Genomic DNA, 27922 nt, shown 5'->3' with positions numbered 1-27922 from the left:
AGATTCAGATGGAGCTCAGTAATGAATCCAGCTATCCCGCCTTGAAAATCGCCTCCAGATCATAAGGTCATTTTTTTTTTTCTTTTTTTCAGAATACTCAAATTTATCAACACTTTACCCCGTCAGCTGGATCCCTCATTAACACCTACAAAATATTGATCTCTCTTTCAATAATGCCACGGGTGAGCCCTTCCCACCCGGACATATACGCTGTGCTCGAGAACCCCACCCTTTCGAATGATTTCGTGGAGCATCTCGACTTCCTCAGCACCAGAGAGACGATGGGCATTGTCGTGGTCAAAACCACGCCGTTTATCTCTCTCCGACACGCAACCGGAAGTAAATAGTGAACCTCATGGAATCCTATTTCCAAGTCACCATTCGTTGTTTGGACGTCGGGGGTGACGCCACCAAGATCTTGGGCCTCCATGTTGGCACGGGTATCGATAATCTTGATAATAGGGGGATACTCTGGTGATATTGTAGGTATGAGCTCTAACTTGATTGGTATCAAGAAACCAATTAGGACCAAATTCCCGCGTTTCAGTGGGCCGAAGCGATTCTCCGTGGCTGGTTCCGTAGAGACATCCACAACGCGGACATGGATATCACCAACATCCCGCATGTGTATCACAGAACCAGTGATAGACGCCCATGACCAAGACGGGGCGTAGTACTCTGGGTGCCTTGCGGAGCCTCGTATAAGTGCCCTCGGTCCAATGGAATGGGAGTACCAGAGGAGATGATGAGGGAGCTCTCGCTCCCACAGTCCGGCGTGGTAGGTATCACGTTCAGCTCGCTCCCAGCAGGTCGCAATGCCGGAAATTCCAGGTAGTCGGTCTGAAATGTAGGTCATATCACGGCGCGTATATTCTGAGACGATGGAGTACCAGGCTTCTACTTTCTGCTGAGAAGTTTGCCGCTTTGCGCCGTCACGGGGGACTGGTTTAGTAGTGCTTCCTCCTCCTGCGAACTTGGTCAGCGTGTGACGGACGCCGCTAGGTCCAGGGACATTGCGGGAGCCCCGGCACTCGCACGCGTTGACCTGAAAGCATCGCCACTGGAGCTCGTCATCGGTGTAAAACAGGATGCGCGTAGCGAGCTCCTCCTCTTGGAACGTCCAGGCCCGTGTTTCGAGAGGTTGTCCGAGCGCTGATTTCCAGCCGTGGGAATACTCGCCTCCGCGCATCTCTGCTAGGGCAGAGTAGAACCCTTTTCTGGAACGCCTGGCGTAAGCAAAGGCTGTGATCCCGTCGTCCATGCCCGGACATTCCATGCGCAGCACTCCCTCTGTACTCGCATCGCGCTCACCACGGAAGCAACCTCCGTCTCCGTCCGGTGCACCGCTGGCGGCTATGACGAGAAAGGCATTGGCATATACCGAGGCCATTTTGGCCGCTTCAATAGCCCAGTCCTGAGCATCGCCTTGGATGATGCACAAGGAGTCTATCCAGACATATTGGAAACCCAGTCGTCGGGTAATCAAGATGGCGTCGCGGAAGGTGTTGCTCAGAAGAGCCCAGGGGATCTCGGTTTGGAACTGCTGCAGCGTGTCTGCCGTGGTCTTTATGGTGACTGCAGCTTTCGCGGGCGGGCCCCAGCAGTGGCTAAGGGCAAGGTACTCTGAACGGGGATGTTCTCTCGTGATAACAAGACGCGGTGGCCGGCTGGCCGACCCGACATGAACGACCCGCGTAGGGAGTTCCGGAAGACGATCGAGTGGACACTGAGAATGATTTGCCAGGCAATTCTGAATCCAGCCCTGCACGAGGCTGAAGCAATTATCCGAGGAAGAATCGGATGAAACCTCAGTCCCGAACCCAATCCATGGGTATCTCGTGGGTGAGTCTTTGTGGGCGTATATCTCCACCGTCTCCTGTGAAGGGGATCCCTTGACGAGATATGTCAAAGCTAGGGGCGCGCCTGATTGTCTTTTTACGTCGACCTTGTCAAGCTCCTTGGCGAAGTTTGGCCGCGCATGGGCAAGACCGCTCCGCAGGAGCTGACAAGCGGGGCATCCGCCATCGGCAGAGCTGACGAGCGCTTCGGGATCCAAGGTGAAGGAGTCCTTGCCCTTCTCGTACAGCTCCCTACAAACTCTGCACGAAGCAATAGAAGGAACTTTCGGCATTTTGCAATGGAACAGTGAAAAGCAGCGGCTGCCGTGTGCCGAGTTTCTATGTGTCGAAGTAGCCGGGGGATGCACAGCCGGGGAAGCGGGGAATGAAAGTCAGCTGAGGAAGAACCCGAGCTGAACCCCCACACGCGCTGTTGGAGCCCCTTCGAGCTGCCATGCCGTCTTAAATCAGCGGCCTTCCTTCGAGCAACCCCCCGAATTTTCGATGGCTCACCTGTTACTCAGAAGGGGTGTTGGAAGTAGCTGCAAAGCTTATTACAATGCGTGGAGCGTTTCAACTACCAGTCTGTCACGATGAGGACGAGAGGGAGTATCGGTTTTGTTCGCGGGGAGCTGCTGTTGACCAGCTTACCAAAGGTACGATGGCTGTAATGCACCAGGTAGCCCTTCTTCGGTCAGAGGTCTCTTCGCTCCGCAAGGCCAACGAGGCACTAAGTAAGCGACGGAGGGCCAAAAAAACACGTGTACAGCTTGGGGGGTCACTTACTGTATAAGATGTACAGGATCTACTGGCCAAGAAGGCCATAGGTGGGGAGGTAGTAGAAGAAACACAGCCGGATGGTAGTAGTACAGGGGGGGGGGGGGGGTCGTACGAAGGTTCGGTGCTGTGGTGTGTGTGGCAAGCCTGGCCATAATGCCCGTACTTGCTGGGAGGCTGCAGAATCATCTGATTCAGCTGTTTCTGATGTAATTATAGTTAGTTCCTAGTATTGTTATGTTGTAATTAAAGATAGTTGTTGTAGGGTAGGAAAAAGTGAGGCGCTCGCTTATCCGAGGCGCTCGCTTATCATGTACATTACCTACCTACTACATACATCTGGGTACCTACCCGGCCTATCCACGGTTCAACGGGTTTAACCTATTCGGGTACCTACGGGTTTTTCCCTGGCCTACTCTTTTCTGTAAACAGCGCGCCAAAACCGATTTGCTACTACCCCGTTTCCCCTCAATCCAGAGGACTCCCTTATGCGCCGCCCACCAGGCTTCATACTGCGGATGCGTCAGGATCCATTCGTTAGTCCCCACATCCAGATTGTCGATCTGATCTCGCTGGGCATTCCATTCTTGAAAGTGCAAGGACCGGATGCATTCGTTGTACTCGGTCTTATCGTCAACTGCTGATACAAATGCAAAGTCCAAAGTGAACTGATATGTGGAACGCCCGGATAGAACGAGTGGAATTCTCTTCACGGCAAGCTGGAACTGCTTGTCGAACTCTGAGATGAGGGTCGAGAGGAAAGCTTTGACCTCCGTCTCGGGGATGAGATGAAAGTTATCGATGGCAATGCTAGCTGGCCTGTCTGCTGTAGCGATTGCAGATATTAGCAGCCTAAATAGATCGTCTATGGATAGTGCGTACGGGTCCTTGATGACGCTCTGGACCTCCTGCCGCTCCGACGGGGTCAACATTAGGAGACGGCGAATTAGGTCCTTGGATCGGGCAGGATCCTGATCCAGGAGGAATGCCTGGCAAACCAGAGAAACCAGGACGTGCCGAGCAGAAATGGAATGTTGTCCTCGACCAGAATCACCAAGTCCATGAGACGACGGTTCTGCTCGACACTGAAAGTACAAGCTCCGGGAGATCGGCGGCGTACTGTCGGAATAGGGTGGTTGGTGAGGATTGGCTACTGACGGGAGCAACTGAGCCACGGATGCGGCAACCGAGGTTCGGGAGTGCGCAACGCGTTTGTCGGCTGGCAGAAGATACCACAGTGTGGAGCTCGTGGCTCTGTTGGAAGCCCAGAGTCCGTACACGGCTGTGTGAGTGAGCCACAATAAGTCAGTGCTTTTGATGTGATGCTCTGGATCGTTCGGATATGCGATAGACGGTTGGACAAATCGAGTTATACCTTCGACGAGTTGTTTCGTCCCTTTATGCTCCGTCCGCGAATCAGTCACTGTTCAAAACCATGCCAAACTAAGGTAACTGGAGGCCTACACTGACGTTGCTGAAGCTTAGAGGCGCATTTTTTGAGCTTGATGAACGTGTCCTCCCCTGGAGATATGTGTGGGTTGCGGCATTGATTTCCTTCCATTTTGAAACGTCCTGAAGACGCACGGATTCGAGGCCGGTGTCGACGTTGAAGCGGAATGCAGAGTCGCTTTGAAATAAACTAGAGTGGTGTCTTTGAAAGATGCTCGCCGTAACTTCTGTATCGGTAGAGACCACCCTCAAAGCTCTGCCCACATCGGCAATATCGGGGCCAAAGGGCCCAGGTCTGGTTTTCTGGTACCAATTGATACGAGACACTGCACCAGCGACTCGTCCAGGCCTTTCCCGTCGCCCCATATGTCGCCGGCTTCTGACCAGAGATAGTTGACTGGATTGTTGGCCCCCGTTGCGCCGTCTATAAACGTTTCGCCGTCGATGTTGATGGGGTAAAAGAAGGTGGTGGCTGCTGATGTGGCACGAGCTGCTCTCCATATGGTAACCGTGGGGAACCATTCGCTTCCTCGCCTTGGGTTATAGTATAAGGAGAACACTACTGGATGACTGGTCCGTTGATTTGTAGCGCAGACAAACCTGGTTCATCACAGGCTGCGTCGGCAATACTCGCACACGGCTAGCGGGATTTGCACGAGAGAGGGCTCGCGAGGAATTCACGCATAATTACACTTTGCAGGAACCACCTTCGTCGGGGTCCGCCAACGGGGATTCCGGGTCCATCCGGTGGCTCTTGAGCAATGACTTGATCTCTCGCTTGAGAGCGATATGATCGAATCGTCCTTGGGTCTCGCCGTTCCGAATGTTGATGCGATGGTTGACTTTGTTGAAGACCTTGGAGGCGGGCTCGCTGTAGGCGAGGATGCATTCGTCGACGGTTAAGCGCATCCTCCGCAGCATGATAGCGATCAAGCCGCCGGTAGAAGTGCCCCCAATCATATCAAAATATTCGCATGGCTTTGGGGGGTGCTTCGGGTCGATGGCCTCCATGATCTGCTTCAAGACGAGCAGGCTGGAGAGGCCCCGCACCCCGCCACCATCCAGGGACAAGAGGAAGAGCCCGTCGACAGGCTGCTTGCTTCTTGCGCCCGCCATTGATAGAACAGGCGGGATCAGCGAGGAATCAGCCTAGTTGATCATAGCAGTCGAGCTGAACGCTGCGTCAGTAGCATCCCGGGGTTGAAGCCCAAGCCGGACGCTTGATACCGAGTGGGGCTGTGTTGCGCCAGCCACATCCCAGTTGGGCTAACATAAGTGACTAAACTCAAAGGCTTTGGTGCCTTAGGTATATTCGGCAGTAGTTAACGTAATAATATACAGCTGTACCCATACTAGCACCGGTTTATATACAATTCGACGACAATTCAATCCTTACATTACGACCAATTCAAGTTGAACAACATAGCAAAAGACATCAACCAAATTAATTAGTTAGACAATTGAGGACATAATAACTCTCCCATTCCCTCCTACCTCATCTAGAAAGTCCTCGCATTCTAAGACCCATCTTTAGTGTCTTTCCCCCCTAAGCTATTGCGCGGTCGACGGGCAGGTATCGAAACCTCATTCGGGCCGTGGCAGGGTTGTGTGTTTTTTTTTTTTTTTTTTTTTTTTTTTGTTTTTTGGGGGGGGGGGGGGGGGGGGGGGGGGGGGGGGGCGAGAGGTAGCTATAGTAGTCGTCCGGAAGTCTAGGACTTGAAAAGTTGTTTGGGAGAAGATTTGAGAGTTCTGAAATAGTTGGCGTCCTGGAGATTGGGGAAAATTCAGCTGGTATGCAGGCTAGGGTGTCGTATACAGATTACGTTAGTAGCGGATACTGAATGAAGAAACGTTTAGGTCATTCTCTACTTCGTAGGGCATCATAGATACAGTCCCTGGCTTCGGCCCGAACATCTCTACCTTATATTATCGCACAATCGGTATACAAGCATGAACCGGCCTGCTACCTTGGCCCGGAAGTATCGAGATATTTCTCAAAATGTGACAGATATGAACCCAGGACCTAGAAAACACATCATGATGGGATAGACGCTTGGCTCGCCATCAGACTCCCAACAACGGTAAGCGACAAAATGGGCGAGATGATATAGGATATCTGTGGAGAGTTAGGTCATCTCCAGATGGACAGCCAAGGACTGGACCTACCGTGAGCAGCTTGGAAATAACGGACTCGTCCTCCTTTGATGCATCCGCGACCTGGACGAGGGTAATCAACTTCATAGCCGGAGGACCCGTGGGCATCATCATCAGGGTAAACCAGAGGATTGGGTCCGACCCGACGAGGTTGGTCTTGGAAGCGAGCAGGTAGATGATCGGGATGGACATAGCGGGCCAGGCGATGAAGCGCACAAAGAGGATGAAGCTGACTGTCCCCCACGGCATGTTCACGGCGCTCTCATTGTTCCGCCTCGCCTCCCGCACGGAGCAGAAGAGGGACACGCCAGCAACGACGACGGGTAGAGTCACAAACAGGCCCCCGACCCTCTTCAGAGACGCCGTCAGCCAGGCGGTAAAGATGCCACCGTCGCTTGAGCTGTTGAAGAAGGCGCGATGGAGGGCTGGAACCAAGCCAACAATGGCGCCGATGATGGCGCCAACGAGAGGAGCGTTGAAGAAGTCAACAATGAATAGGAACCACCACTTGGTCCGAGGAGTGAGCCGAGCCCATTGTTTCGGCGGCACCAGCCAAGGCCGCCGATGGTCCTCCTTGGGCTCCGGCTTGGGGCGTTGACTGTTCGGGCGGGTGAGGAAGAAGCTGTTAGTTCGGGACGGGAATGACGATGGGAGCGGACGCGGCTGTGGGCGGAGCAACCGGGTTTGCTCGTTGGCCTCCACATCCGGGGCGGACACGTCATTAGGGGGGCCGGCATCACCGTTCTCGATCTTGCCTTCGCCCTCTTCCGCTTCGTGCTCGGAATCGATGAGGCGGGGCCCAATGGCAAATGTGATGCAGTTTGAGATGGTGGAAAAGACTAGAAAGTAGGATTTCGCGCGCTCGATGGCTTCCTGGGTCGTCTCGTCCGCGACGACGAGGGTGCGCAGAATGCCCGTATCCTCCAAGGCGGTGATGAGGAGGAGCGGATAGCTCGTAGTGTTGTTAATCAAGATGGCGACGGTGGTCCAGTCGGGCATGCCCAGGCCGCGGTGGGCAAAGATGCCAATCGCAAATGAGACGACGTGACAGGCGATGCCCCACACAACAATAACGAGGTAGCGACTGGCAGAGCTGGTGTGCAGCTCCGAGCCCACTTTTGTGATTAGCAGCGCCGGAAGGAATATGCGGACGCATATTTTGGAGATGGGTCTCGTGCCCGGCCGATCAATCAAGTTGAGGTATGCTGCTGTGCCGCCGTAGAACATCACCAGGAGCACCGAAAGGCTGGCCTGGATGGCCCCGACGAAACACTCCAACAGGCCGGCGCCCGCCATGATTAGACGGGGACTTGCTTCCCGTCGTCCGTATCTCGTGTCCCACCCGGTTTTGGAGGGAGTATAGCGGCAGAATCGATCGTGATGGCGGAGGTGGGTGTGCGCTGCTGATTAAGAACCAAAATATCGTTGTAGATAAGCTTGTTCCGAGATATTTAAAGGCGAGTCCAGTGCGAGCGCCGGAAACCGAACTGCGAAACGCGAAAGGGTAACGCGAGGAAGCAAAGGCAGGCACGCGAGTACCTGCCTTGGTTGGGGCCCTGGGCGATCAATGACGATGGAAGTGGGGCGGCATTGGATCTCGCCCCCTACCACTCTGATAATGCCTTGGCTGCCATTCTCAATTACAACTCGCCCGTCCGCATGCCCGCCCTGAAACGTGGCTTTGCATTCGCCGAATAGTTTTCTGACCATCCCTCAGCAAAGACGTTACATTTTGCTCCTCTGGAACAGAGCGGATACTCCCGCTGTGGAACGCCAGGATAGCCTCTGACGTCATCGACCGAATTTGTGCTTCTTCTGCCCCTTTCTTCTTTTTTTCCGTTTTTGCCATCGCCAATCGAAACAGGCAGACCTCGTCCATAACCACAGTACACAGAGCTTCTACTATTTGGGGCTTTGGTGCAATTAGGAGAGTACTGAACGCGAAGGATATAGATCTTGTGTTCGGAGGCTACAAATCATGGTAAGCCTCCAGGTAAATTTAACCGGTGATCGGATTTTGCTTTCATTCTTCACTAGCTGCTGCTCAAATCGCTGATACACAGAATCAGTCACTATTTCCAAGAGTACGTACCTAATAATTTGCAAGAAAAACGCTGGTAGACTGACAAGTAAAAAAAGTGGATGTGTTGGCGAATATTCATCGCTACCAGTTTGGTAGGAAAGAGTGTAATCCCTTAACCAAGTCGACTACCAGTTGGCGAGAATGACGTGGACACCCACCTTGTTGTGCAGTGTCACGCTGCCTTCGACACTTCCTAACACACGCGAAAAGCTAAGCCTGACGGCCACGATGCCCGGCACGGTAAAAGTCGCCCCGAAGTTCTGCAGGCTGAATAACTCCATCGGACCAGTCAGGAACTGAGCCGTGGCTCGCATGTCCATGTTGAAGGACGCCTTGAGTGGACCTTTGTTGTAGAAGAAGACGTGCGGCTTGCTGAGCAACGACAAGCCTAATGGGCTGGTAAATTAAGAATAAGTACTCGATGAATACCTTATCTAACCGGTGCAGGGCGGGTCTTGATCATGAGGTTGCCTTACACTGGCCGTATCGTCCACCACTGACAATAGCACCTGCGCCGGTAACATAATGACACCCAGCCGGGCACCGTAATGGCCTAAGTAGGTTATAGTGCTACCTGATTGGGCATTGTGGTGTCACCAGCGTTTCGGATTTGCCAGCGCTGGGCTATACAGTCTAGGTAATGATAAATAAGTATCCCTCCTTCTCCCGCTAGGTAACTGAAAGTAGTCGTCGGCGTTACTCGACAGCAGAGTTAACAGATCCGAATTTGCCGAGTTATTACTAGCCTATTTATGGCCCCTCTCTAGCCACCCCAGACTTCCCAACCTAAACAGATACCGCGATACGACCCCTTGTAACCAGTCCTGGCAATGGCTGCCTCGGACACCTTTTGACCAGCGGTTCCTCCATGACTGGCAACCCGGGTTCTTCCACCCCTTCCGCGTTAAACGGAATACCCTCCTTGGACGCCCGGCCGGTCCACAGAGGTACAAAACCGGTCCCCTGCTTCTTCGCTACCGTCACATCACCAGCAATGGCCTGTCAGCCGATGGCTCCAAACGGTCATCCGCCTCATAATGTGCTCTTGTGAATGCTAGAGGCATCTTCCCCAGGCCTTCAAGGGTGCTGCTAATGCCAAAGACCTGCGGCGGCTGTCCCATGACGAGCGTCATCAGCGCGGCAAGGATAAGGGCATCGAATGCCCGCATCGGTCGGGACAGCACTGCGGGACTCTGGACGTCGCCGGGTGGGCTCAGATCGACGAAGAACCATGTCCTGCCGGAGGAGTAATACAAATTGGAAGGCGCCAGCGCACGCGAGATGACGGGCTTGCCGTTCCACTCGCGCTGCTCCTGGGTGTGCCGGGCAAGGGTGGGGATGGGCAGTGGCTGGGGCGGTTGCTCTCCGCGAAACACGGCCAGTGCATCACGGTAGGCATTGAAAGCGCGCACGGCCTGCGCGTCGCTCGGCGGCGGTGTGCGGCGGCCGACCTCCCAGAGATGCTTCTCCCGTCCATCAGCTGTGTGTAGGATCGCCCACGTGTGTCCCACCTGCTCGCCAGAGGGATCGACCTCATCGCCCTTGGCCGGATCAGCGTCGCGCAGGCCAAACCAGATGTCGACTTGGTCGCCTTCGCTCAGGCAGGTCAACATGGTCTGATAGAGAATCGAGGTGTTCCCGTTCTGGCCGCCCGGCGCTTTGAGAACAAACTCGTCGGCGAAGTCAAGCGCTGTCCGGCGATCAAAGAATATATGGCCCTGGGCCTTGAAGAGCTCATCTTTGGCTTCCGGTCCTGGAATGAAACACATCCGGTCCATTTTTGCGGTGCACGGTTTGATTGATGTTGGTACCCAAGCCCGGAGCCGGAAGGCGGAAGTCGGAAGTGGGGAAGTGAAATTTGTTCAGAAAGGTTTCGTCACCTTAGGTGAGCTACGACCACGACGGCCAAAACTCCTATGCACGGTTGTCAGACGGGTTGGCATTTAGTCCGCTTCGTCGGGACGCATGAAAATAATCAGTCCGGGCGTTCTACGGCACGGGAGACGTCATCCTATTTACATGGATTGGCCGGGCAGACCACAGGTCCAAGGTTTGGAAATTTCACAAAGTCGAGGTACCTAAGGCAGTTTTAGGAATTTGTGTTCATATTCAGATGTTGACTTATTCCACATCTCACTAAACTGGATGGTTTGTGGCATGGAAACAGAAGAATTTGGGTTTCAGCTCTGCTGTGAGATTTCTTAGCTTATTCCGGCACACCCTAATTGAAAGACTTCTGAAAGCACCCGAAAGCTGCTGTTGTGTAACAGTCCCTGTGACACCTTGGGAAATTATTAGCCAAGAGAATACAACCGAGATCGAGCTGGAGGCAACTTGAAACTGTCGGCCGGTACACCGTTACGATGCAAAAGTTCAAGATGAAAAAGAGGGGAAGAGTTTCCCAACACCTAGGTGCTCCGGTTGTTGCTATACTAACAGCCGCAACGAGTAGTGTCGCCCTTAGTGCGTCTTGTCGGCTTACTGGATAGAGGCATTAAACAGGAACGGAGCAGGAGCAGCGTTTTTTGTAACCTCATCCTTCACTCCCGGGGAGCATACATATGGCATCATGTACTGCAAGGCCTTGTTTGACTGGTTTCTTCGGGGCGACACCGTATCATCAGTCCGACAGAGGAGAAGAATCACTTGGGAGTGTTGCTGGATACGGTCTGGCCCCTCACCGGGCAAGGACATCTATGCAGTTCAAGTCGGCATAAAAGCGATACCGGACACGGACAGTATATGTGGTGATTAGGAATAGGTCTTGTTAAACGGGGGGCGAGCGCTGTCTCGGAAGTTGGGCTTCGAGACTGGGCACACAATTGACGTGCTAAAGAAAACGATGTCATAGATGAGAGCAAATACCCCCGAGCAGTCAATACACAGACCACACCCCCCTAGTCATGATCTCAAGCACATGCCCCTCCCAGTCCTTGATATAGATCGACTTCCCGCCCCTCTCCCAATCCATCCTTCCTATAACCTCAACATTCTTGGACGCAAAATGCTCCTCCCATTCGCGAAGCTCCTCCTCGCCAGAGCAAGCGAAAGATAGATGCTGGCCGAGACCCGTGCCAGTTATGCCGTGCTTGGGGATCACACCGCGCCCTTCAATAGGGCGATCCTCGGTTGTCATGGTCCGGTTGAAGATGAGCAAGATGGTGTGGTTTGGCAAGGAAAATCCGACGACAGCGGGGAGCTCGATAAAGGCTTCCAGTCCTAGTACATCCTTGTACCACTCTGCGAGCTTTTGCGCGTCCGTCGTGTAGAGCACCGTCTCGACGACTTGTCCCAGTTTCGGAGGCATGGCGACCGTAAATGTTGTGGTTCTGGAGTTGGGAGGATACTTGTGGCTTCAGGAGTGGTCAATGCTGAATCTCAACCCTATTAGTGAACAGCCGTGTACAGCGGTTTATATCCGCTTCAGATGTGGTTATAAGCGGGGGATATCATTAGGTGTGAATGCGGAGACCGTCGGACACCGATACGATGACGTAAACAGGCACTCGTCTGAAGAGCATCCCCACAGCGGGGATGATATGCAATGTCAGATCGGACATTCTGACCTACCAGGCCCGAGTCCATGGCAATGCGTCTCTAGAGTAGTGCCGAATCATCTCAAGCATCTCTAGCGGTAGTTTAAGCCAAAAGCGGCAATCTACGAGCACGAGATGTCTGCGTTAACGTATCCCTATCTACCAATCGAGCCCTGGAAATTGGATAGGCTGGACCCTACGCCAGGGAACCCCCACGCAGCCAAGACGCGGAGACGGCCTAACCCATCCAACCCGCCCAAGTGAGCATCGTCGCTCGAATATCTCGAAGTAACCGACGTGAAATAGAGCGAACTCGGGCGAACGGGCGCATGTCTCCCAGTCAGGTGGTAGCATAGCCGCTGCCCCACAACCCTTCTAGGGGTTTGACCAGGTTCGGGGAAAGAGAAGGGCTGCCAGGGGCTTTATTAGCTCCGGGGCCTTCTGATCACCAATATGCTGTTAATTAATCATGTGATGCGCGTAAAACCACAGTCAAGTTTTGCTATTCTCTCGAGACGGGAACTAGTTGCATGCGAAGCTTTATGTTTCTTGGATTCATTGGACTTGAAACTAACGTGGAGTGTTCCGATCTGCCTAGGTAGGTAGTGGGTTTCGGCTCCGACCCCATGCTCCGAATCACCTCCGCAATGAACAGCCGTTGCGGTCAAGGTAGCATGCCGAAATGGCACAGCCGCGAGGTCTGATTTTAGAAGCAGGAAATACTAAATCTTCCACACACACGTCCCATCCCCTCTTCAAGCGCCGTACATCTGCTTCACCGCATCCACCAGCTCAGTCTTGCCGTAGCGAATCTCCCCGGTCGGGTTAGGGTTCTCATGGAGGATTCCACCAGGGAGAAAGCTCTCGTTCATCTCGGTGAAGTGCTTCGCGGCCGAGGGCGGAAGCACGGCACTGTAGAAGTCCAGCAGACCAGCCTTTTCGACAGGGCGAACCTCGACGCTTTTACCCGATACCTGCTCAAACGCCCGCTGCACGTCTAGCGAGTTATACTGGCGAGGGCCGTGAAGGTCGAAGATGTACGGCTTCGACCCAAGAGTGTTGCCTGCGGCAAGAAGTTCTGCGGCGCAAGTTGTTCCGATGTCTTGTACGGCGATCTGGCGGTAATCGCCGAGTTAGTAATTTTGGAACCGGACGTTTGTGTGGAGCGCCAGTAGCGGGAGACTTGCCATTGGAAGCGCATAATCCAGTGGAGTGACTGTCGAGAAGAAGAAGGACGCCTCTTTGACTGTCTCGATGGAGGTGGCCCAGTTCTCCATAAAGTACGCGCAGCGGACGTATACCACCTCTGGCGCCGCATCCTTCAAGATCACCTCTGCCTCATGATTTGTCAGGATCTCTCCCTGGGTCACTTAGTGTTAGCGACTAATGATACGGCTGAGAGAGAGGCAGGACTTACGACTCCGTGGTCGTACTGAGCTCCCACGCTCGACAGCAAGACAAGTCTCTTCACAGACCCCGCTTTCAGAAGAGCGGCCTTAGTATTTGCCGAGACCAGACGCGCGTGAGCGATAATATCCTGATCGTCGTAGAGAGGTGGCGTAATGTTTAAGACTGCATCGGAACCAGCGAAGTCGAGGCTGGATGCATCTTCGACGTTGCCCTGCACTGCTTCGAAGCGAGGGTTGGACTTGAACTCGGCGGGAACCTTGGCCAAGTCACGGTAGACGCCCTTGACAGTGGGGTTGGAGGGGTCGGCGAGGAGGGCTCGGATGGTGGCCTGGCCGGTCTTGGGCGATGCGGGGACGACTGTGATGTGCATTTTGCGATGCTGGGTTGAGGTGGAATCTTTGAAGGACAGAAGGAGTGAGCAGAGCGTTGCTGTTGAGGCTGAATGGTCGTGAGAGTGAGAGTGAGAGTGAGAGTGAACTGTGATGAGTGGTGTCGAGTTGCGTTATTGCAGAGGTGCAGTCCCAGACATTATATCTGCATCCAAAACGATCGCCGCAACCCAGCTATCGCCGTATAATTCAGGCCACTAAGGCAACCATCCCAATCATCGGAGCTTACATCGATGCGTCATTGCGGGGGTGTCGTCAGCACCATCGAGCCGAGTCGTGGATTTGTCGTCAAAACCCGAAGCGGCGGATTTTTTTGTGCGAAAGCAAAGCCGCAGTATTTCGCAGTCTTGCACCAGCGGGAGGCATCGTTCAGTAATCAGCCGTCAAGCAAGCAAAGCTGCAAATCACAGCTGCTGCATGATTACTCTTCATGTCGAGAACTGGGAGTAGCCAGGAAGCGGCCAGGACAGGGCCAAGAACAAACCTGCCACTGCCTCACTGTCAGACGCGGGGGAACTTGCTTCCAATAGCAGCCGCTAACGGACGGGCGGGTGCCGATTACTAATCATCGCTTTCTCCGCAACCCCCGGACCGGAATAGAGCTCGCTTCTTGGATGGGGGACCCACTTCGGGAACTTCTGCCGGCGGAACATCGGCCCCGCCCCGGGAAGTCTTGGTCGGGACCGGACATCCACTGTATTTCGCCACGAGGCACAGTCGTGAAGAGTTAATGGGTTTGGGATGTGTCGTATGGGTGAGCGAGAGAGAGGCGAGAACGAGTCTGTGGGGCTATATATATGTTATAAACGATTCCAAGTTCCCAATCGGCCGGACGACTTACGATATTGGATGGCCCGCTAGAAATTGGACTGCGACTTTGTCCCTGGGATGTCTGCATATTTTGAGCCAAGACGCAAACAGCGGAAACGCGCTGTGTGGTAATGAAGCTTGACTAGGTCTTGACGCAGGCGACGTCGGTGGTGACTTGGTGAGAAGCAAAAGTGGTCTTGCTTAGCGCAGCGGTTGACGCATAGAGCGGTTTGAGAGAGGGGGAATTAGGGTATAATGTTTCGCCCAAGCTTTTCTTGCGCCTTCGATCTTTTATGTCCGACCCCGGGACGCCGACATCATCGCATCAAGACCAGCGCAGGTAGAGACCCGCGCAGGGGTGTTATTGACGGATTCCGTCTAGGGCGGCCCCAACGACTACGACCGCGACCATTAGCTCAATCCACTTAGATGGCACCGGCAAAGTTCGTAAACCTACCCCTCAAGCATAGCTCAGCGACGATCGCCGCGAACCACTGTTCCCTTACACTCCCGGCTTCCGCCAGGAACCGCCCATACCGTGCCTCGCGGTAAATGCGGCCCCAGTCGTTACCCTCTCCCAATAGGTGCTCCACAAGGTGCTGTGCTTGTGTGCGGATCGGGACAAAATCGACGTATTCTGTGGAACCGATTAGGAGTTAGTAGCTCGCCCTTTTCTAACTGTGGTGCGGTAGTACTCGCGGTTATCGAAGTCGAATAGCCTGGAACTCGCATTAGTACATCAGCCTCAAAACAAGTCGCCTGGATGTTTGGATGATCGGGCCAGAAGAGCATTGCGTTTCACTTACGACATGTTTACTCCTGATGAATGTCTGATGACTTCAATGTACGTCTCTCAATTTTCTGTTGAGAATTTGGATCAAGTCGGTAATATTTCTCTGAATATCTGGAGGAGGGGAGGGAATTTTGTTGCAGCAGCAATCTACGTCTTAGGTAAATTGATTTCCTATTGTGTGGGCCATCGAACAACGGCACGTGGAACAAAACCCAGAGAACGCGTCTGCTTTCCTGACGCGTCTGACGTAACAAAAAAGATATGAGTATCAGATGAAAGCAGGAACGGAAAGTCGTGGTCTTCCGATAAGCTTGCTAATTAGCATCAAAAAAGGGCTACCCACACAAAGGGTCCTTCATTGATATCCACAATGAATAACCCGCTGTTCCATGTGAATCATCGTTGTTGATAACGAAGTTTACCATTGACCGTAATCGCACTCCTAGTCAGCCAGTCAAAGGTCATTTATAGACATGTTCGGTTAATCATTTCATTGAATCTCTTGCATTGTCCATAATCAAAATGTTTCACGAACATGACAAATCATCGTAGTAAGAGTCTCAGTTGGGTCGGCAATGCTTTCACTCAGACGATGCTGAAGACGATAACAAGAAGCTAATAAAACAACGAGGGGTTGTGTATCGAATTAAGTCTGTTACGAGCCTCAATAAAGTTATGGTCGGTTCCCAGAATTGTGTGCCTTGTGGTCCCATGAAGTTGGTAGATTGGAAGCCGGCGTCACAGATTCAACAGATAAGATGATTGTCTCTCCACTAATTGTGATACTAATTAACAACATTGTTATTGGGAACTTTCCTCTTAACCGACTCAGTGACCCCTAGTGATACTCGCCCTACAAGCACGAGGATGAATAGATGCCAGAGAGGTGCACCAGCGGCAAGCTTGATCGAGAATAATATTTCATAAGCCTTGCAGCAAGACCTGACGAGGAGAGGGTGCAAAAAGTCTTGTAATTTGAAGGACACAAACGTCAGCCAAAACCATAGGGACCAATAGACAGGAAGAAGGCAAGGCGGGGTCGATTTGCACAAGGCCGTCTCTAACTCAACCCAGTCAACCCGTCTGGGCCCTGAAATCTCTTCAACTCTACCCACCCCAACACCACATCTTTCCCTCCTCGTTCCCATGTTGAGTTCTCGGAACCAGCGGAGATCAATAATGAAACGGTAGGAATGCACACATCTAAACACAAAAACCCGCCGAATTAGGGGGAGAGCAAAGAATAATAAAGGGTTGGTAGTCGGTCCGGATGGGTCTGGAGATGGTGAAGGGATGGCCAAACAACTGATTGGTAGACGGCCGTGGAACCCAGAGGATTTAGGCGGCGCCTGGCAAAGCAACACCGCGTAGAACGCAGTACGGATAATTATCGGGTTTAACCTCGGTCTACCACTTCTCGATAAGGGCATTGGCAGCCTGGTCAATATCTGGAACGAGAATGTGGAGGTTGAAAACCACGGTGGGGACGCGACAAGTAGCGATGGCATCTTCAAATCAAACAGACATGGGTTACCTTAATCGCGCAGTATTGCACAAGGCTCGTGCCTACGCCGAGGAGCCGACATGGTTGTTGGTGATACCTCTTGCAGCCGTCTTCGAGGATGTGGAACGCGAAAAGAAAGAAGGCAAGAGAACAGAGGCGGGGTGTTTTGTTCTGAGTTGGAGAAGATCGTGGAAAGAGATGTTTCGGCGATTCGTCATTCAACTGTCCTGCCTCGGTCGAGAGCGTGACTAAACAGCTGGCAGCAGGAGCGGCTGGGAGTGTTGGAACGTGAAACTTCACTTTTTACCAACGCAGATGGCTGTTTTACACAAAGCCCCTCGGGTTGACGCTCGGTTGTCTACCTACCTTAGTATCTCTGCAATCTCTTCCTCCAAGTAAAATGCTCCTTCGGTTTCCCCGCCAAGACCCTCATGGCATCTGCATCTCCCGCCCCACCCCCATTCTCAATCACGACAGCCTCCTCCGCCAGCTTCGCATACCTGACCGCCCTCTTCGCATCCCCCAGCATGTTATAATTCAACGCCACCAGGGTGTACGCCCCGGCGACCTTAGCGTCCAGCCTCTCCTCGCGATACAGCCGCACCAGCCTCTCCAACAACTTCGCGTTCACCCCTCTGCTCAGCCAGTTCCCCAGCCGCCCCTCAATCTCCGCGATCTCCCTCAGCCTCGCGTCCGACCGGCCCGCCTGGGCCCCGGCCATCGCGCACTGCGAGCACCCGCACTCGAACCCCCACACCTGCCTCGCCCGCTCCTGCCTCCCCTCCCGCGCCTCCAACGGGTCCAGGTACGAGATGGACAGCTCCTCGCCCGGCCGCACGTCCCGCACGACTGTGGTCGTGTGCGCCAGCGTCGCCGGGTCCACATAGAAGGCCACGTTGGGCCGGCAGTCGTGGTTGAAACGCGACGCCTCGGGGAAGTTGGCGTAGTGGTGCCCCTCGAGGCCCCGCGCGCCGCTGCCGCCGCCGAGGTCCAGCTGGAAGGAGTTGGTGGCCAGGATGGCGCTGATCTTGTGTGCCGGGGAGGAGGGGGAGCCGGGGTGATGGTGTTGGTGCTGGTCGTGGCTCATTTGCGAGAGGAAGGATTGCCGCAGCGGATCGGGGAGGAGGGAGATGGCGGCTTCGAGGAGGGGTGCTTGGGTGTGCGCGGGGATCTGCTCGAGAAAGTTGCGGTGGATGACGACCGCCGGTGATATCTTCATGAGGGGGGCGCCGCGGTGGAGGGTGGTGTTGGCGAGGAGGCCGAGCCCTTTGCCCTTAATATGGGCGAGATAGAATGGTTGTGGTGTGTCGGGAGGTTCTCTTTGGTCCTTGGGGGGGTCTAGGAGCTTCTTGAGCTTTTTGATATTGGCGCTGGTGGTGATTGTGACAATCCCCCGTCCGCCGGAGAACCCGCGGTTGGTGAAGATGCAGTAAGGGCCGGCGCATTGGCCAGTGGATTCCCATTTCGACAGCGGCGGTGCGGGAACATCAGGCTTTTGCTGTGAGAACCTGGTATTTGGCAAGTTCCGTTGTTCTTGAATTTCATCAACGCCGCACGTAAGCCGAAGAGGAGGGAGCGGCGGCCAGAGGCAAGTATCTGAGATCGAGGATGCAGCGGCACACTCGGCCAGCAACAAGAGGAGAACGGCCCGCATTCTTTCTTGCTGTTCTGTGGAACTGCTAGCTGATTCGGTTGTCGCTGGATGAAGAGGAACTCCGTCAATGACGTCCTCGCCGTTTCTGGTATCGGGGGCTTCCGTCAAATGTTTCGCGTTTCAGATGGTGGCTGAAACGCTCAGGGGCCGAGCAGCCAAGAACACCTCGGAACTTTGACCGTGGCATCAAAGCTGGACCAATTGATCCACGATTTGCAGTCGAGCTTTGGAAACCTCAACACGACGCCTGTACTAATCACAAATTCGTTGGATGAGGTATTCACGGCGGGGGTTTCGCGTTGTGGTGCCCTCGTTTGTACGATACCAAGGAGTGCTAATTACTCGGTGAATCAAACGGAGATGTGATAATTGATTACCTTTAGGAAACGCGATATCCACGCGTTTAGGGTGGGATTGCATTGAAAATAAACTCTCTCTCTATCTCCTTCTTTTCTTATCTCATTTTTTTTTTTTTTTTTTGTATCCAATATGACTACCGCGCATATTTATACACTCGTGTTTTCGCGGCGCATCGTCCAGGTGAATGCGACCTGCGGACTTGAGGCTCGGTATCCAAACAACACATCAAGCCAGTTGATTCCATGTCAACAACCTGATAAATGACGCCGCGAGTAGATAAGTCGTCGTCCAACTTCGATAGCCAGCAAAGCGACAGAAATTCGCAGATTTCCCGCCTTTTGCGAGAATCGGACGACGTAGCCGTTCTCATTGCGCTGATTAGATCTGACTAATGAACATCTCCGGGCCGTGTATCAAGCCTCTCAATGGAGCGCTTCAGGTTCCTCCGAGCAGCATCCTCAAACAATCCCCTAAACAGCTCGGAATGGTAGATCCGCTCTCGCTCACCGAACCGCTTCAGCACCGCCATCCGTCCCGCCCGCCACGCATCCTCCGCAACAAAGTCGTACTCCTTCCTTACAGCAGCCTCGTACTCGTCAAAAGTGGTCTCATCGGCCCCGAGTATGCTCAGGTCCATATCCAGAAACATAGCCGCGTCTGCAGCTTCGGCCTCATTGAGCGATGCCGGAACGGTATGCGTGGCGGTGGCCTCGATCATTTTCCGAATCCGCATCAGCCGTTCCGCATCAACAGAAAGCCCATCCGACCCGCTCAGACGATCGACGGCCAGTTTTGCGCTCTCGAGTTCGTTGGCGTGACCCTGAGCACGTGGATCATAGACAGCATCATGGAACCAAATGGCGGCTTCGACTGCATCAGGGTCGGTGAAATGCCTGCGATATGTTGCGAGAAGGTCGAGGAGGGCGTTTACATGTTTGATGGAGTGGTAGTGTCGGGCAGGTTCAGAATAGAGGAGGGTGAGTTCCTTCGTGAGGGCCGGCGTGATAAGCGTCATGATTCCCCTTCGCTAGCAATCACGCTAGTAAGCAGACAATCCCTCGTTCCAGTGTAAGATGAGTTAAGTGCTCAGCTCCAATTTGGCATTTAGCAGGCAAGGCAATGGTGGCATTTGTCACGTGCAGCGCTTACCAAGCGCGTGTCCAGACTCCGAACAACCCAAGAGTTTATAGCTTTCCCGCTGGTCGTCTAACTAAAGCCGGACAGTTAGATACCAGATGCTGATTCACAACGTATACAGCCCTCTGTTCATGATGGGTCAACACCATTCCCCTCCGACCGGTCACCGGTCTCCCTCGTCATCTCCCACCCGCGGCCCCTATACCGCTTCGGCCAGATCCCACACCTCCCGGGCGCCAGAATCCCCTGCGGATCCAATGCATCCTTCAACCTCTCATTAAACTTCATCAACGCCCCGTCATTCCACTTGTACGTCCCGGCCACCTGATCCATCAGCACCAAATGCGTCCTGTACTCGCCGTAGCCCTCCTGGGCGGCCTCGTCCACCAAGTCGCGCAAGCACGCCAGCGCCGCGCGGCGTTGCTCCGCATCGGCCCGATCAAACACAATCTCGACAATCAGATGCATCTCCCTCAGGCCGACGCAAAACGCCGGGAAGAAGTCGAGGCCGTAGGCCTCGTGGAGCCGCTTGCCGAGGGCGAACAGGCGGGTGGCGTCGGCGCCGCGGATGGGGCTGACGGGGCTGAAGGCGATGTGCGCGCCGTTGGGGGCCCAGTTGACCCAGCGCAGCTCGTGGATGTCGGGCACGCCGCGGGCCACGCGGTCGCGCGACCAAAAGTACTCGTCGGCCGGCAGCGCCGCCGCGTCGACGCGCCGCGCCCCGGGGATCCGCCGGAACTCCGAGTCCACCAGCGCCAGCTTGTGCGCCCGTATGTGCGCCGGCCCGTACGCCATCCCGTAGTACGCCCACGTGTGGTCCCCCACCGGCGTCCGCGCCGCCGCCGCGTGGATCACCTCGGCCGGGACCGTGCCGGGGCCAGAGTAGTACTCCGTGCGCGGCCGGCCGCGAGCCGCGATGGTCTGCGTGACGTGCCGGAGCTGGGCGACGTTCTCGAGGATGTTGGAGATGCGGAGCGGACGGATGATGTCGATCTGTTGGTGGAGTTAGTTGATTCAGAAGGGAGGGGGGTGGGATTGTTTGTGGAGGAAAAGAGTGGCCGCTTACCAGCAGTGCGAGGTCCTCTTCGTTTGGGAAGGTGTACATCTAGACTAGCGATTAAACGGGATAATCAATCCACAGAATTACGGTCAACTCACAAAAGACTCGTATCCGCCCGGGTTCGGCATCAGCGTCATGCCCATCTTAGTCACGATGCCATAGTTGGACTGCGAAAAGATGCCACTAGGCAAATGTCAGCACCCACATCGGAGAACACTGCGCCATTGTCCGGCATCAACTCACTCTGAATACGGCCCGAATCCGTACGGGAACGCCTGCCACGTGTTATTCCCCGGCAATGCGCCCATGCCCGTCCTGATGACCTCCCCCGTTGGCAGGACGACCTCGAGGCCCGAGTGGCAGGCCCAGTGATCGCCGTACGGCGTGTAGCCGACACCCCGATCGACCGTGTTGCCGATGACCGACCCTCCGCCCAAGTCGGGAGTGTCGATCCACATGTGGTCTTCGAGACCTCTTTCTTTCAAGGCCTCGTAGAGAGCGTAGAATGACACGCCAGGCTCGACCAGGCAGGTGTAATCCTCCACGTTAATGTTGAGAATCTTCTTCATGCGCTTTCCGAGGTCGACGGTCACGGAACCGCGAACGCGAGGGGCAGCGCCACCGTAGCCCACTGTGTCCGGTGTCAGCACCGGTTGTTTTGGGCATAGGAACACTCAAACGGGATCGTACAGTTCCGTCCCATAGATATCGGAAAAATGGGGATCCGGTACTTGTTTGCCCAGCGGACAATCTCCTGCACTTCCTCGGTGCTTCCGGGGTAGACAACGGCTGAGGCAACGAGTTCTTCTTCGTCAAGAATGGTCATCATATCATGGGTGTTCGGATCTGTCCGGTTAAGTCTCCTATTCTGAACTTCTGTCTAAGGAGGGCGGATTACTGACGTTCCATGTACCTGCCGGGATTCGTCAGCGCAATATCTTGCATGAGTGAGGATGAGGAATCGCTCACCAGCCATCCACCAAAGGCTTGTCGTTTATCTCGATGTGTTCTTGGCCGAGTTGCTCCTTCAGCTCGGCGAGCGCCTTCAGAAATTCGTCCCTCTCAATGCCCTGAGGCACCACTGGAAGTCTTTGCCGTTCATTTTGCGGCTTTGTCCGTGTCTCGAAGACTCCCTCCTTTGCCTTGCGCGCCTTTTCGAGCAGGTAACCGGGAATCCCTGAATGAGTGCCTGGAAGGGTTGGCACGTCCGAGCTGGCTTCGGCAGCGAATGACATGTTGTTTGCTGGGAGGGTTGGACCAAGTAATAGCTACAGAATGAGGTTATGGGGCCATATGCATCGTTCCCATGTGGAGTCGACAGTACTAAGTACTCGCCTAGTAGCACGAAGGCGGAAACAGTGAGCCGCCGTTTACCCCGCGGACGACTGAGCACAACGGACCCTTCTCCGCATTTGCCGGCAGATGCTACAATTCATTCTAGTATGGTGGGAAGACAACATAGTGGCCGAAGCCTGTGGTAAGCGAGCTATTAGACTACTCGGGGGATAAAATAGAACCAAAAAAAAAAAAAAAAAAAACAACGACAAAATAGGTATCAACCTCTTTCCTGGGGACACAAAGTCCGGTCACCGCAGTGGATATATCGTAATGGCATATTGCATTCTTTCGCACCTCTGCACAGTGAACCGGATCTGGTTCAATGTGTTTGAGTTGTTTTCGTCGAACGTAGCAAGGTCTCACCACCTGCGAATCACTTCGTGTGTGATCCGGGATGTGCCTGCACCTAAAATACAAAACTACATCATCCGTCGAGCTAACTCCACCCAGTCCATTTCGTCTTTCCCATCCATGAGAGCCATTTGTGAAGGAAATATCTTGTGCCCGCCGGGGTTCATCCTCGAAATCCCTTTCCGCCGTCATGAGCTCAACCTTGAAAACCTAAATCTCCAGGCGCCTTCCGCCTCTGCATCCATGTCCTGGCACAGTGCTAAAAGCCAAAGTCTCTCCCTCTTATTCGGAAAAGATGACTTCCAGGTTGTTGTCTGAACCAACTGCGGTCCTCCATTCTTCCAGTACCTTTTCCGATGGCCGCCAGTCCATGTGGCCCAGCTTCCACGTGAGGGTCGGCCGGGTTGTGCCCGTGCCGGCCTTCGAGACCGGAGGCTTGACGAAATGGAGCTCGAACTTGCGGCTGAGAGACGGTGATGTGAAAGTATGTCCGCACTTGTCCTTGGTGAAGTTGTCCTCCAGGCAAATAGAGAAGGTCCGGATGCTCCGCATATCTGACGCAGCCTGTGCCGCGCCACACAGCAACGGCTCCATGTTTTCGTCGAGGGGCAACGTCCTGTCGCGCCATTGCATGCAACCCAACGGCAGACCCAGTGCTCCATCCAGGGCGTCTTCCACGTTGCTCATTTCACAGGCTCCCAACACGTTGTCGTCATCTGAGATATACATGTCGTCCGGGAATTCGGCTTCATCCGTCTCCGTCGCACAGACTGACGACTGCAAGCCTTCGGACGCTTCTTCCTGAGCATCTCTCGTCTCGTTCTTGATGAAAAACCACTCGCCGTTTCCCGTGTCCGGCGACATACCCAGGTAAAACGTTGTAAGGGCCGGAAACCAGTGTTCCTGACGTTGGTGGACCAGGTCGTCTCTGCTCACCGCAAAAAAATCGGGTCTGATGGGATTTTGGCCCGATAGGTAGAGGACTGTGAGGCAATCCGATGCCGAAAGATCACAAACCATGGCACCTATTGCCCCCGAGTTCCATACACTGGCTGCAATCAGTTCGACAGGCGGCGACGGCCGGGAGACCCGCAGGTGAAGCTCATCTACGGCCAATGGCGTTTGGTTCTGGATGGTATTGAACATGGAGGAGATGGCGCTGTAGATACCTGGGGCGAAGTGGGATTTAATTAGCTCTCACACCCTCCCATAATCAAAGCGCTAGACAACACGTGAACAGCAACACATACCTCTCCTCCAGTTATCCTTCGGTCTCCCGCTCCGCGCCGGAGGTTCCTCGAAATCTAGCCGCAGCCTTCGGATTTGTGGAAGATGTTCCACGAGGTCCTTCAAGATCTGTGGTTCGAGGCAGTTCAGTACGCCGCCATTGTTGAAGACGAACTCTTCCACCATCTGGGGCTTAGGGCACTCCGTCATCTTGTCTTGGTCTCCGCCGTCGCCGTCGCCTTCGTCTCCGCCTTCATCTCCGTCGCCGTCTTCATCTACCTCCCCGTCCTCGTCTCCATCCCCGTTTTCGCCATCATCTTCATTGTTGTCTTCATCGTTGTCTTGGTTGTCTTCGTCTTCACCACCGTATCCGTATCCGTATCCATTATTGTCTCCGCCTCCACCTCCGTCTCCGTCTTCGTCTCCGTCTTCGTCTCCGTCTTCGTTTTCGTCTTCCTCCTCGTCATCGTCTTCCAAACCAGCTGGAAATCTGCCCCACTTCCGCACCCGCGTCACGAGGGGCTCCTCCTCTTCCCAGCGAGGCCCACCGTTCTCCTTGTCGCGATCGACCGCGGTCAAAAAGACAAGCCTTATCGGCATGGGGCGCGCACCGCCCGCGCGCCCCTCGATGTCGGAGATGGCCTTGAACAGCTTTGTGATCTGGTCGCAGAGCCTGTTCCGGTTCTTCTTGGCGCGGCCCCGGCGGCCCCGAGCACGGCAGGATTCCTCCTCGTTTTCCGCGCCAAACGAGAACTTGACTTTGATTTCTTCGAGGCTCTGGGTCCGTCGGGCGTTCGGGCCCTGGAAGAGGCCTGCAAGCTTCTCCAGGTCGCGATCGCCATCTCTCGAGAAGTCAATCGTGATGCTCCTCAGGTACTGATCGTAGGCGACCATGTCCTTCCACGTCGGGAAGACAACGGCCAGAGACTCTCTGTCTCGCTCATCAGGGATCTCCCTGAGGATCATCAACCGGATCTCATTCGGAAAGCAATCCATGATTCCGGTTGACGCTGCTGCTGTATGTGATACCAAAAGGATGAGAAAGATTGGCTGTGTCGAATGTAGGGAATAGCTGCTCTTCGGCCAGCAGGTACTTGAGGAAAAGGAACTTGAAAATTGTGAGATGAGGTGAGGTGGGTGGCAAGAGTTTTGTGGGAAAAGAAAATACTCTGGAAGAAATGACCGTCTCAAAGCGGAGAAAGCTTCTGCGAGTAAGTGGGAGAGCGCCAGCCAGGCAGTAGATAGCCCGCAGCAAGGCCACCGGCGGCAAATAATGACAACTGTTTATGCCAAACTTGGTTGTGGAGGGTTGAAGAAGAGTCGAATAAGTACGCAGGAGTTAAGAAAGGCTGGGGAGGGACCAGGGCTATTAGGATTCCCCGACTGCGGCTCCTCCAGAGATTCAGAGATGAAGTAAGATCTGTTTCGAGATATTCGGAAACCCTATTGAGTACCTTCTCGTCCTTCTTGTGATTGTTCTATTATTTGGTGCTAGTGGGCAGCGGCGGAAACTGGTGGAATCATCTAAGCGGGTCTTATAAGCGGAGCCGCTTGCCAGCGAGGAAGGAGCTTGAAAGTGAAGATCAATAGTTCAAGATGCGGCCAATAGAACTGAAGGTATATATCCTGAAAGAGATGTTGTTTAGTGTCCAAAGGGACAATATGGGGTTGGGAATGTCCAGATATAAGGCCCTGTGAGCTTCAGGGGTTGCCTTTCTTCGACATTCCGATGTTCCTTAAAGTTTGTTTGGCATACTATGAATCTGAGCAAAGATCAATCATTCCAGATTTTCCATCATGACTGCAGGGGATATAGAAAGCATAGCTCTTAGTCAAGCCTAAAAGTGTTCCCTGGTGACGGTGGGTGACCTGGCCGGGGGGTTGGAATGTTGGAATGCAACTGGAGGAGACACGGTGCAGGGCATTGGAATGTGGGCTTACATAAGGGGCGCACTCTACTCTGGACATCACACAATGGTCTTGTCGTGGTTTGGAGCGGCGTCTCGAGCCACAACTCCAAGCTTTAACTAAGACCATCTTGATGTTGGATGTCGCCTGAGAAAGCACTTGAATACTAAGACGGTGGGGGCACACATCACTCCCGAAACTCCCGAAGAGCGATCGATGCAAAATATGGTAGGAGAGAGCATACTGGTGATACAAATGGATTTTTGTTGACTCTCGCCGTACGATCAACGACTCCTCAGGAAACATCGTGCTCAAAAACTGAGAGCTAGGAATTTTGTATCTGAAGACTCGCCGTAGCCAAACGTAACATTGCTGGATGCGAATGCGCAAACGAAAACAAGCAATCTTGAAGGTGCGGACACAGAAAGGATGTACATGACCAACAGGGTAAGTGTCCAAAGCGGAGAGCCTCCTGGAAATCAATCGAGGTAGGGGCAGTTGGGAGGCCGATATTGAAATCCCCTGATTTCATTAGTCTGATAGTCCCTGCGTGCAGGTAAAAGTACCCTACATACCTTACCTTGTCGAGATCCCCGCAATGAGCGTGCGCTCTCGTGACGGTGAGGATGGTAGAGTTTTGCCAACAACACAACACGGCAAGCAAGAACTTGGAAGCAAACAGCAGAATGGTGGCTCACTCTGTGTTGTGAAATGCTCCTGAGAGGTCGGTTTGCCAATGCCAAGAGGTGGCGCGACCAAATACGAGGTTTGGCCTGCCAATAGCTGCAAGGCACAAATCGGGTACGAAGTCAGGCGGTTTCCTGATGTCACTACCCCGCGTTGTCGGCTCCCGGAATCGTCGTGTCACTCCACGAGATGGTGACTGCCGGCAATAGCTGCATGATGCATGGCACCGTTTGGGGGACCCCTTGTCGGCTGGCCGCCTTGGGCCTGTCGATTTCCTGGTGGGCGGGCTCGTAACTTTCTGGCTCGCAGCCAGCAACATGAGTTCGAGAAGCCCGGTCCGTTGGGTCAGGTGCTTCGCTGGGACCCTTTATATCAATGTGGGCCGTCCTGCGTTGTCCCCGGGCCAGTTGATTCAAGACCATTATCTTGCTCGAGAGAATCATCACTGTCTGCTGAACCAGTCCTTCACCATTAACTCAGGATGCGGTCACTCGTATCTTTCCTTGCCGCCGCGGCTGTTGTGTAAGTGGAACAGGCACGGACTGAGCCTAGACTCTTGCCCCAACGACCTCCTAACTTACCGAATAGAATCGGCTCTGTGGCGGTTCAAAGGCATGCCCCGCGCCATGATTATACCTCGGTAATAACCTCGCCGCCAGACCCGTCGGAGACGGCCTGCCCAACCATCACGTCGACAAGCGACCTCTGCCATACCTGCCCCCGCCCGCTGTGCCTGGTCCTCAGCACCCTAACCCAGCACTGCGACTGCCCCGACACTCCGGCCACAGCGTACACCTCGCACCCGTGTGAGGAGCGGTGCCGAAACATCGGCTGCGAGACGACGTGGGCCATCGTCACGGCGACGGACTGCGAGACTTCAGCCACGACCACGACATCATCCGAGGATGAATGCCCTCCCACCACGGTGACCATCCCCGGAACCACCCGTACCAGCAGCACCAAGACGAAGACCAAGACCAAGACCAAGACGCCGACCGCAACGTCATCTGATGACGAGTGCCCCGACACAGACACCGCCACTAAGACGAAGACTAGCAGCGGCAACCCGCCCCCGCCCAGCTCAACTGTGACGCATACCAACAGCGAGAGCGAGAGCGAGACCGACACAGCTTCTCCGCCGCCGCCAGATACTTCGTCGTCTTCGGGGACGGTGCCTCCGCCTCCTCCTCCAAACACTTCCTCTACTCTGCCGTCGTCATCTCAGCCTACTGCGCCGCCAGCGAGCACTTCTAGCATTGTCGTGTCGGGTGCCGCGGGGCGGGCGAGGCCGTTCCGGTTCTGGTAGTTTGCTTCTTGGGACGGTAAGTTATCTCGGGTGAGAGAGCTGTGGAAGGCGCGAATCCTTATGAGTTCGGACGATAACGGTGAGCCCCTGCGGGTTTTGGGTGCGGGCTTTGGTGGTGTTGATGTATCTCAGTATATTGATGGATAATGAT

The 27922-nt window shown here is 54.2% G+C and overlaps 11 protein-coding genes across 11 annotated transcripts; 1 reads left to right on the top strand and 10 right to left on the bottom strand.

Annotated features, from left to right (window-relative positions):
- Positions 1 to 145: 145 nt before the first annotated feature.
- MFIFM68171_08722 (uncharacterized protein) lies at positions 146 to 2131 on the bottom strand (the record flags this gene model as incomplete). The annotated part of the gene is made up of 1 exon (XM_071064142.1): positions 146 to 2131. One exon carries the CDS (start codon positions 2129 to 2131, stop codon positions 146 to 148), a length of 1986 nt encoding a protein of 661 aa, XP_070920243.1.
- A 2181-nt stretch (positions 2132 to 4312) lies between these two features.
- MFIFM68171_08721 (uncharacterized protein) lies at positions 4313 to 5180 on the bottom strand (the record flags this gene model as incomplete). Its single annotated transcript, XM_071064141.1, has 2 exons — positions 4313 to 4664; positions 4756 to 5180. The coding sequence occupies 2 exons, from the start codon at positions 5178 to 5180 to the stop codon at positions 4313 to 4315; spliced, it is 777 nt and encodes a 258-aa protein (XP_070920242.1).
- Positions 5181 to 6099: 919 nt separating this feature from the next.
- MFIFM68171_08720 (uncharacterized protein) lies at positions 6100 to 7514 on the bottom strand (the record flags this gene model as incomplete). Its single annotated transcript, XM_071064140.1, has 2 exons — positions 6100 to 6180; positions 6231 to 7514. The coding sequence occupies 2 exons, from the start codon at positions 7512 to 7514 to the stop codon at positions 6100 to 6102; spliced, it is 1365 nt and encodes a 454-aa protein (XP_070920241.1).
- A 1767-nt stretch (positions 7515 to 9281) lies between these two features.
- Positions 9282 to 10079, bottom strand: MFIFM68171_08719 (VOC domain-containing protein; the record flags this gene model as incomplete). Its single annotated transcript, XM_071064139.1, has 1 exon — positions 9282 to 10079. The coding sequence occupies one exon, from the start codon at positions 10077 to 10079 to the stop codon at positions 9282 to 9284; it is 798 nt and encodes a 265-aa protein (XP_070920240.1).
- A 1097-nt stretch (positions 10080 to 11176) lies between these two features.
- On the bottom strand, positions 11177 to 11608 carry MFIFM68171_08718 (Glyoxalase/Bleomycin resistance; the record flags this gene model as incomplete). Its single annotated transcript, XM_071064138.1, has 1 exon — positions 11177 to 11608. The coding sequence occupies one exon, from the start codon at positions 11606 to 11608 to the stop codon at positions 11177 to 11179; it is 432 nt and encodes a 143-aa protein (XP_070920239.1).
- A 984-nt stretch (positions 11609 to 12592) lies between these two features.
- MFIFM68171_08717 (NAD-dependent epimerase/dehydratase) lies at positions 12593 to 13617 on the bottom strand (the record flags this gene model as incomplete). The annotated part of the gene is made up of 3 exons (XM_071064137.1): positions 12593 to 12952; positions 13025 to 13198; positions 13255 to 13617. The coding sequence occupies 3 exons, from the start codon at positions 13615 to 13617 to the stop codon at positions 12593 to 12595; spliced, it is 897 nt and encodes a 298-aa protein (XP_070920238.1).
- A 3493-nt stretch (positions 13618 to 17110) lies between these two features.
- Positions 17111 to 18397, bottom strand: SET5_2 (SET domain-containing protein 5; the record flags this gene model as incomplete). The annotated part of the gene is made up of 1 exon (XM_071064136.1): positions 17111 to 18397. One exon carries the CDS (start codon positions 18395 to 18397, stop codon positions 17111 to 17113), a length of 1287 nt encoding a protein of 428 aa, XP_070920237.1.
- A 748-nt stretch (positions 18398 to 19145) lies between these two features.
- MFIFM68171_08715 (Phosphohydrolase) lies at positions 19146 to 19772 on the bottom strand (the record flags this gene model as incomplete). The annotated part of the gene is made up of 1 exon (XM_071064135.1): positions 19146 to 19772. One exon carries the CDS (start codon positions 19770 to 19772, stop codon positions 19146 to 19148), a length of 627 nt encoding a protein of 208 aa, XP_070920236.1.
- A 251-nt stretch (positions 19773 to 20023) lies between these two features.
- On the bottom strand, positions 20024 to 22189 carry MFIFM68171_08714 (Vanillyl-alcohol oxidase; the record flags this gene model as incomplete). The annotated part of the gene is made up of 6 exons (XM_071064134.1): positions 20024 to 20887; positions 20961 to 20999; positions 21053 to 21137; positions 21198 to 21585; positions 21645 to 21817; positions 21924 to 22189. 6 exons carry the CDS (start codon positions 22187 to 22189, stop codon positions 20024 to 20026), a joined length of 1815 nt encoding a protein of 604 aa, XP_070920235.1.
- A 736-nt stretch (positions 22190 to 22925) lies between these two features.
- On the bottom strand, positions 22926 to 24866 carry MFIFM68171_08713 (uncharacterized protein; the record flags this gene model as incomplete). The annotated part of the gene is made up of 2 exons (XM_071064133.1): positions 22926 to 23812; positions 23894 to 24866. The coding sequence occupies 2 exons, from the start codon at positions 24864 to 24866 to the stop codon at positions 22926 to 22928; spliced, it is 1860 nt and encodes a 619-aa protein (XP_070920234.1).
- Positions 24867 to 26946: 2080 nt separating this feature from the next.
- Positions 26947 to 27771, top strand: MFIFM68171_08712 (uncharacterized protein; the record flags this gene model as incomplete). Its single annotated transcript, XM_071064132.1, has 2 exons — positions 26947 to 26987; positions 27054 to 27771. The coding sequence occupies 2 exons, from the start codon at positions 26947 to 26949 to the stop codon at positions 27769 to 27771; spliced, it is 759 nt and encodes a 252-aa protein (XP_070920233.1).
- Positions 27772 to 27922: the final 151 nt, after the last annotated feature.

This window comes from Madurella fahalii, assembly GCF_045866475.1.
Source record: "Madurella fahalii IFM 68171 DNA, scaffold_5, whole genome shotgun sequence".
Classification (NCBI taxonomy): Eukaryota; Fungi; Ascomycota; class Sordariomycetes; order Sordariales; genus Madurella; species Madurella fahalii.
Note: the sequence above shows the minus strand (reverse complement) of the source record. Positions and strands in the feature narration are given on the sequence as shown.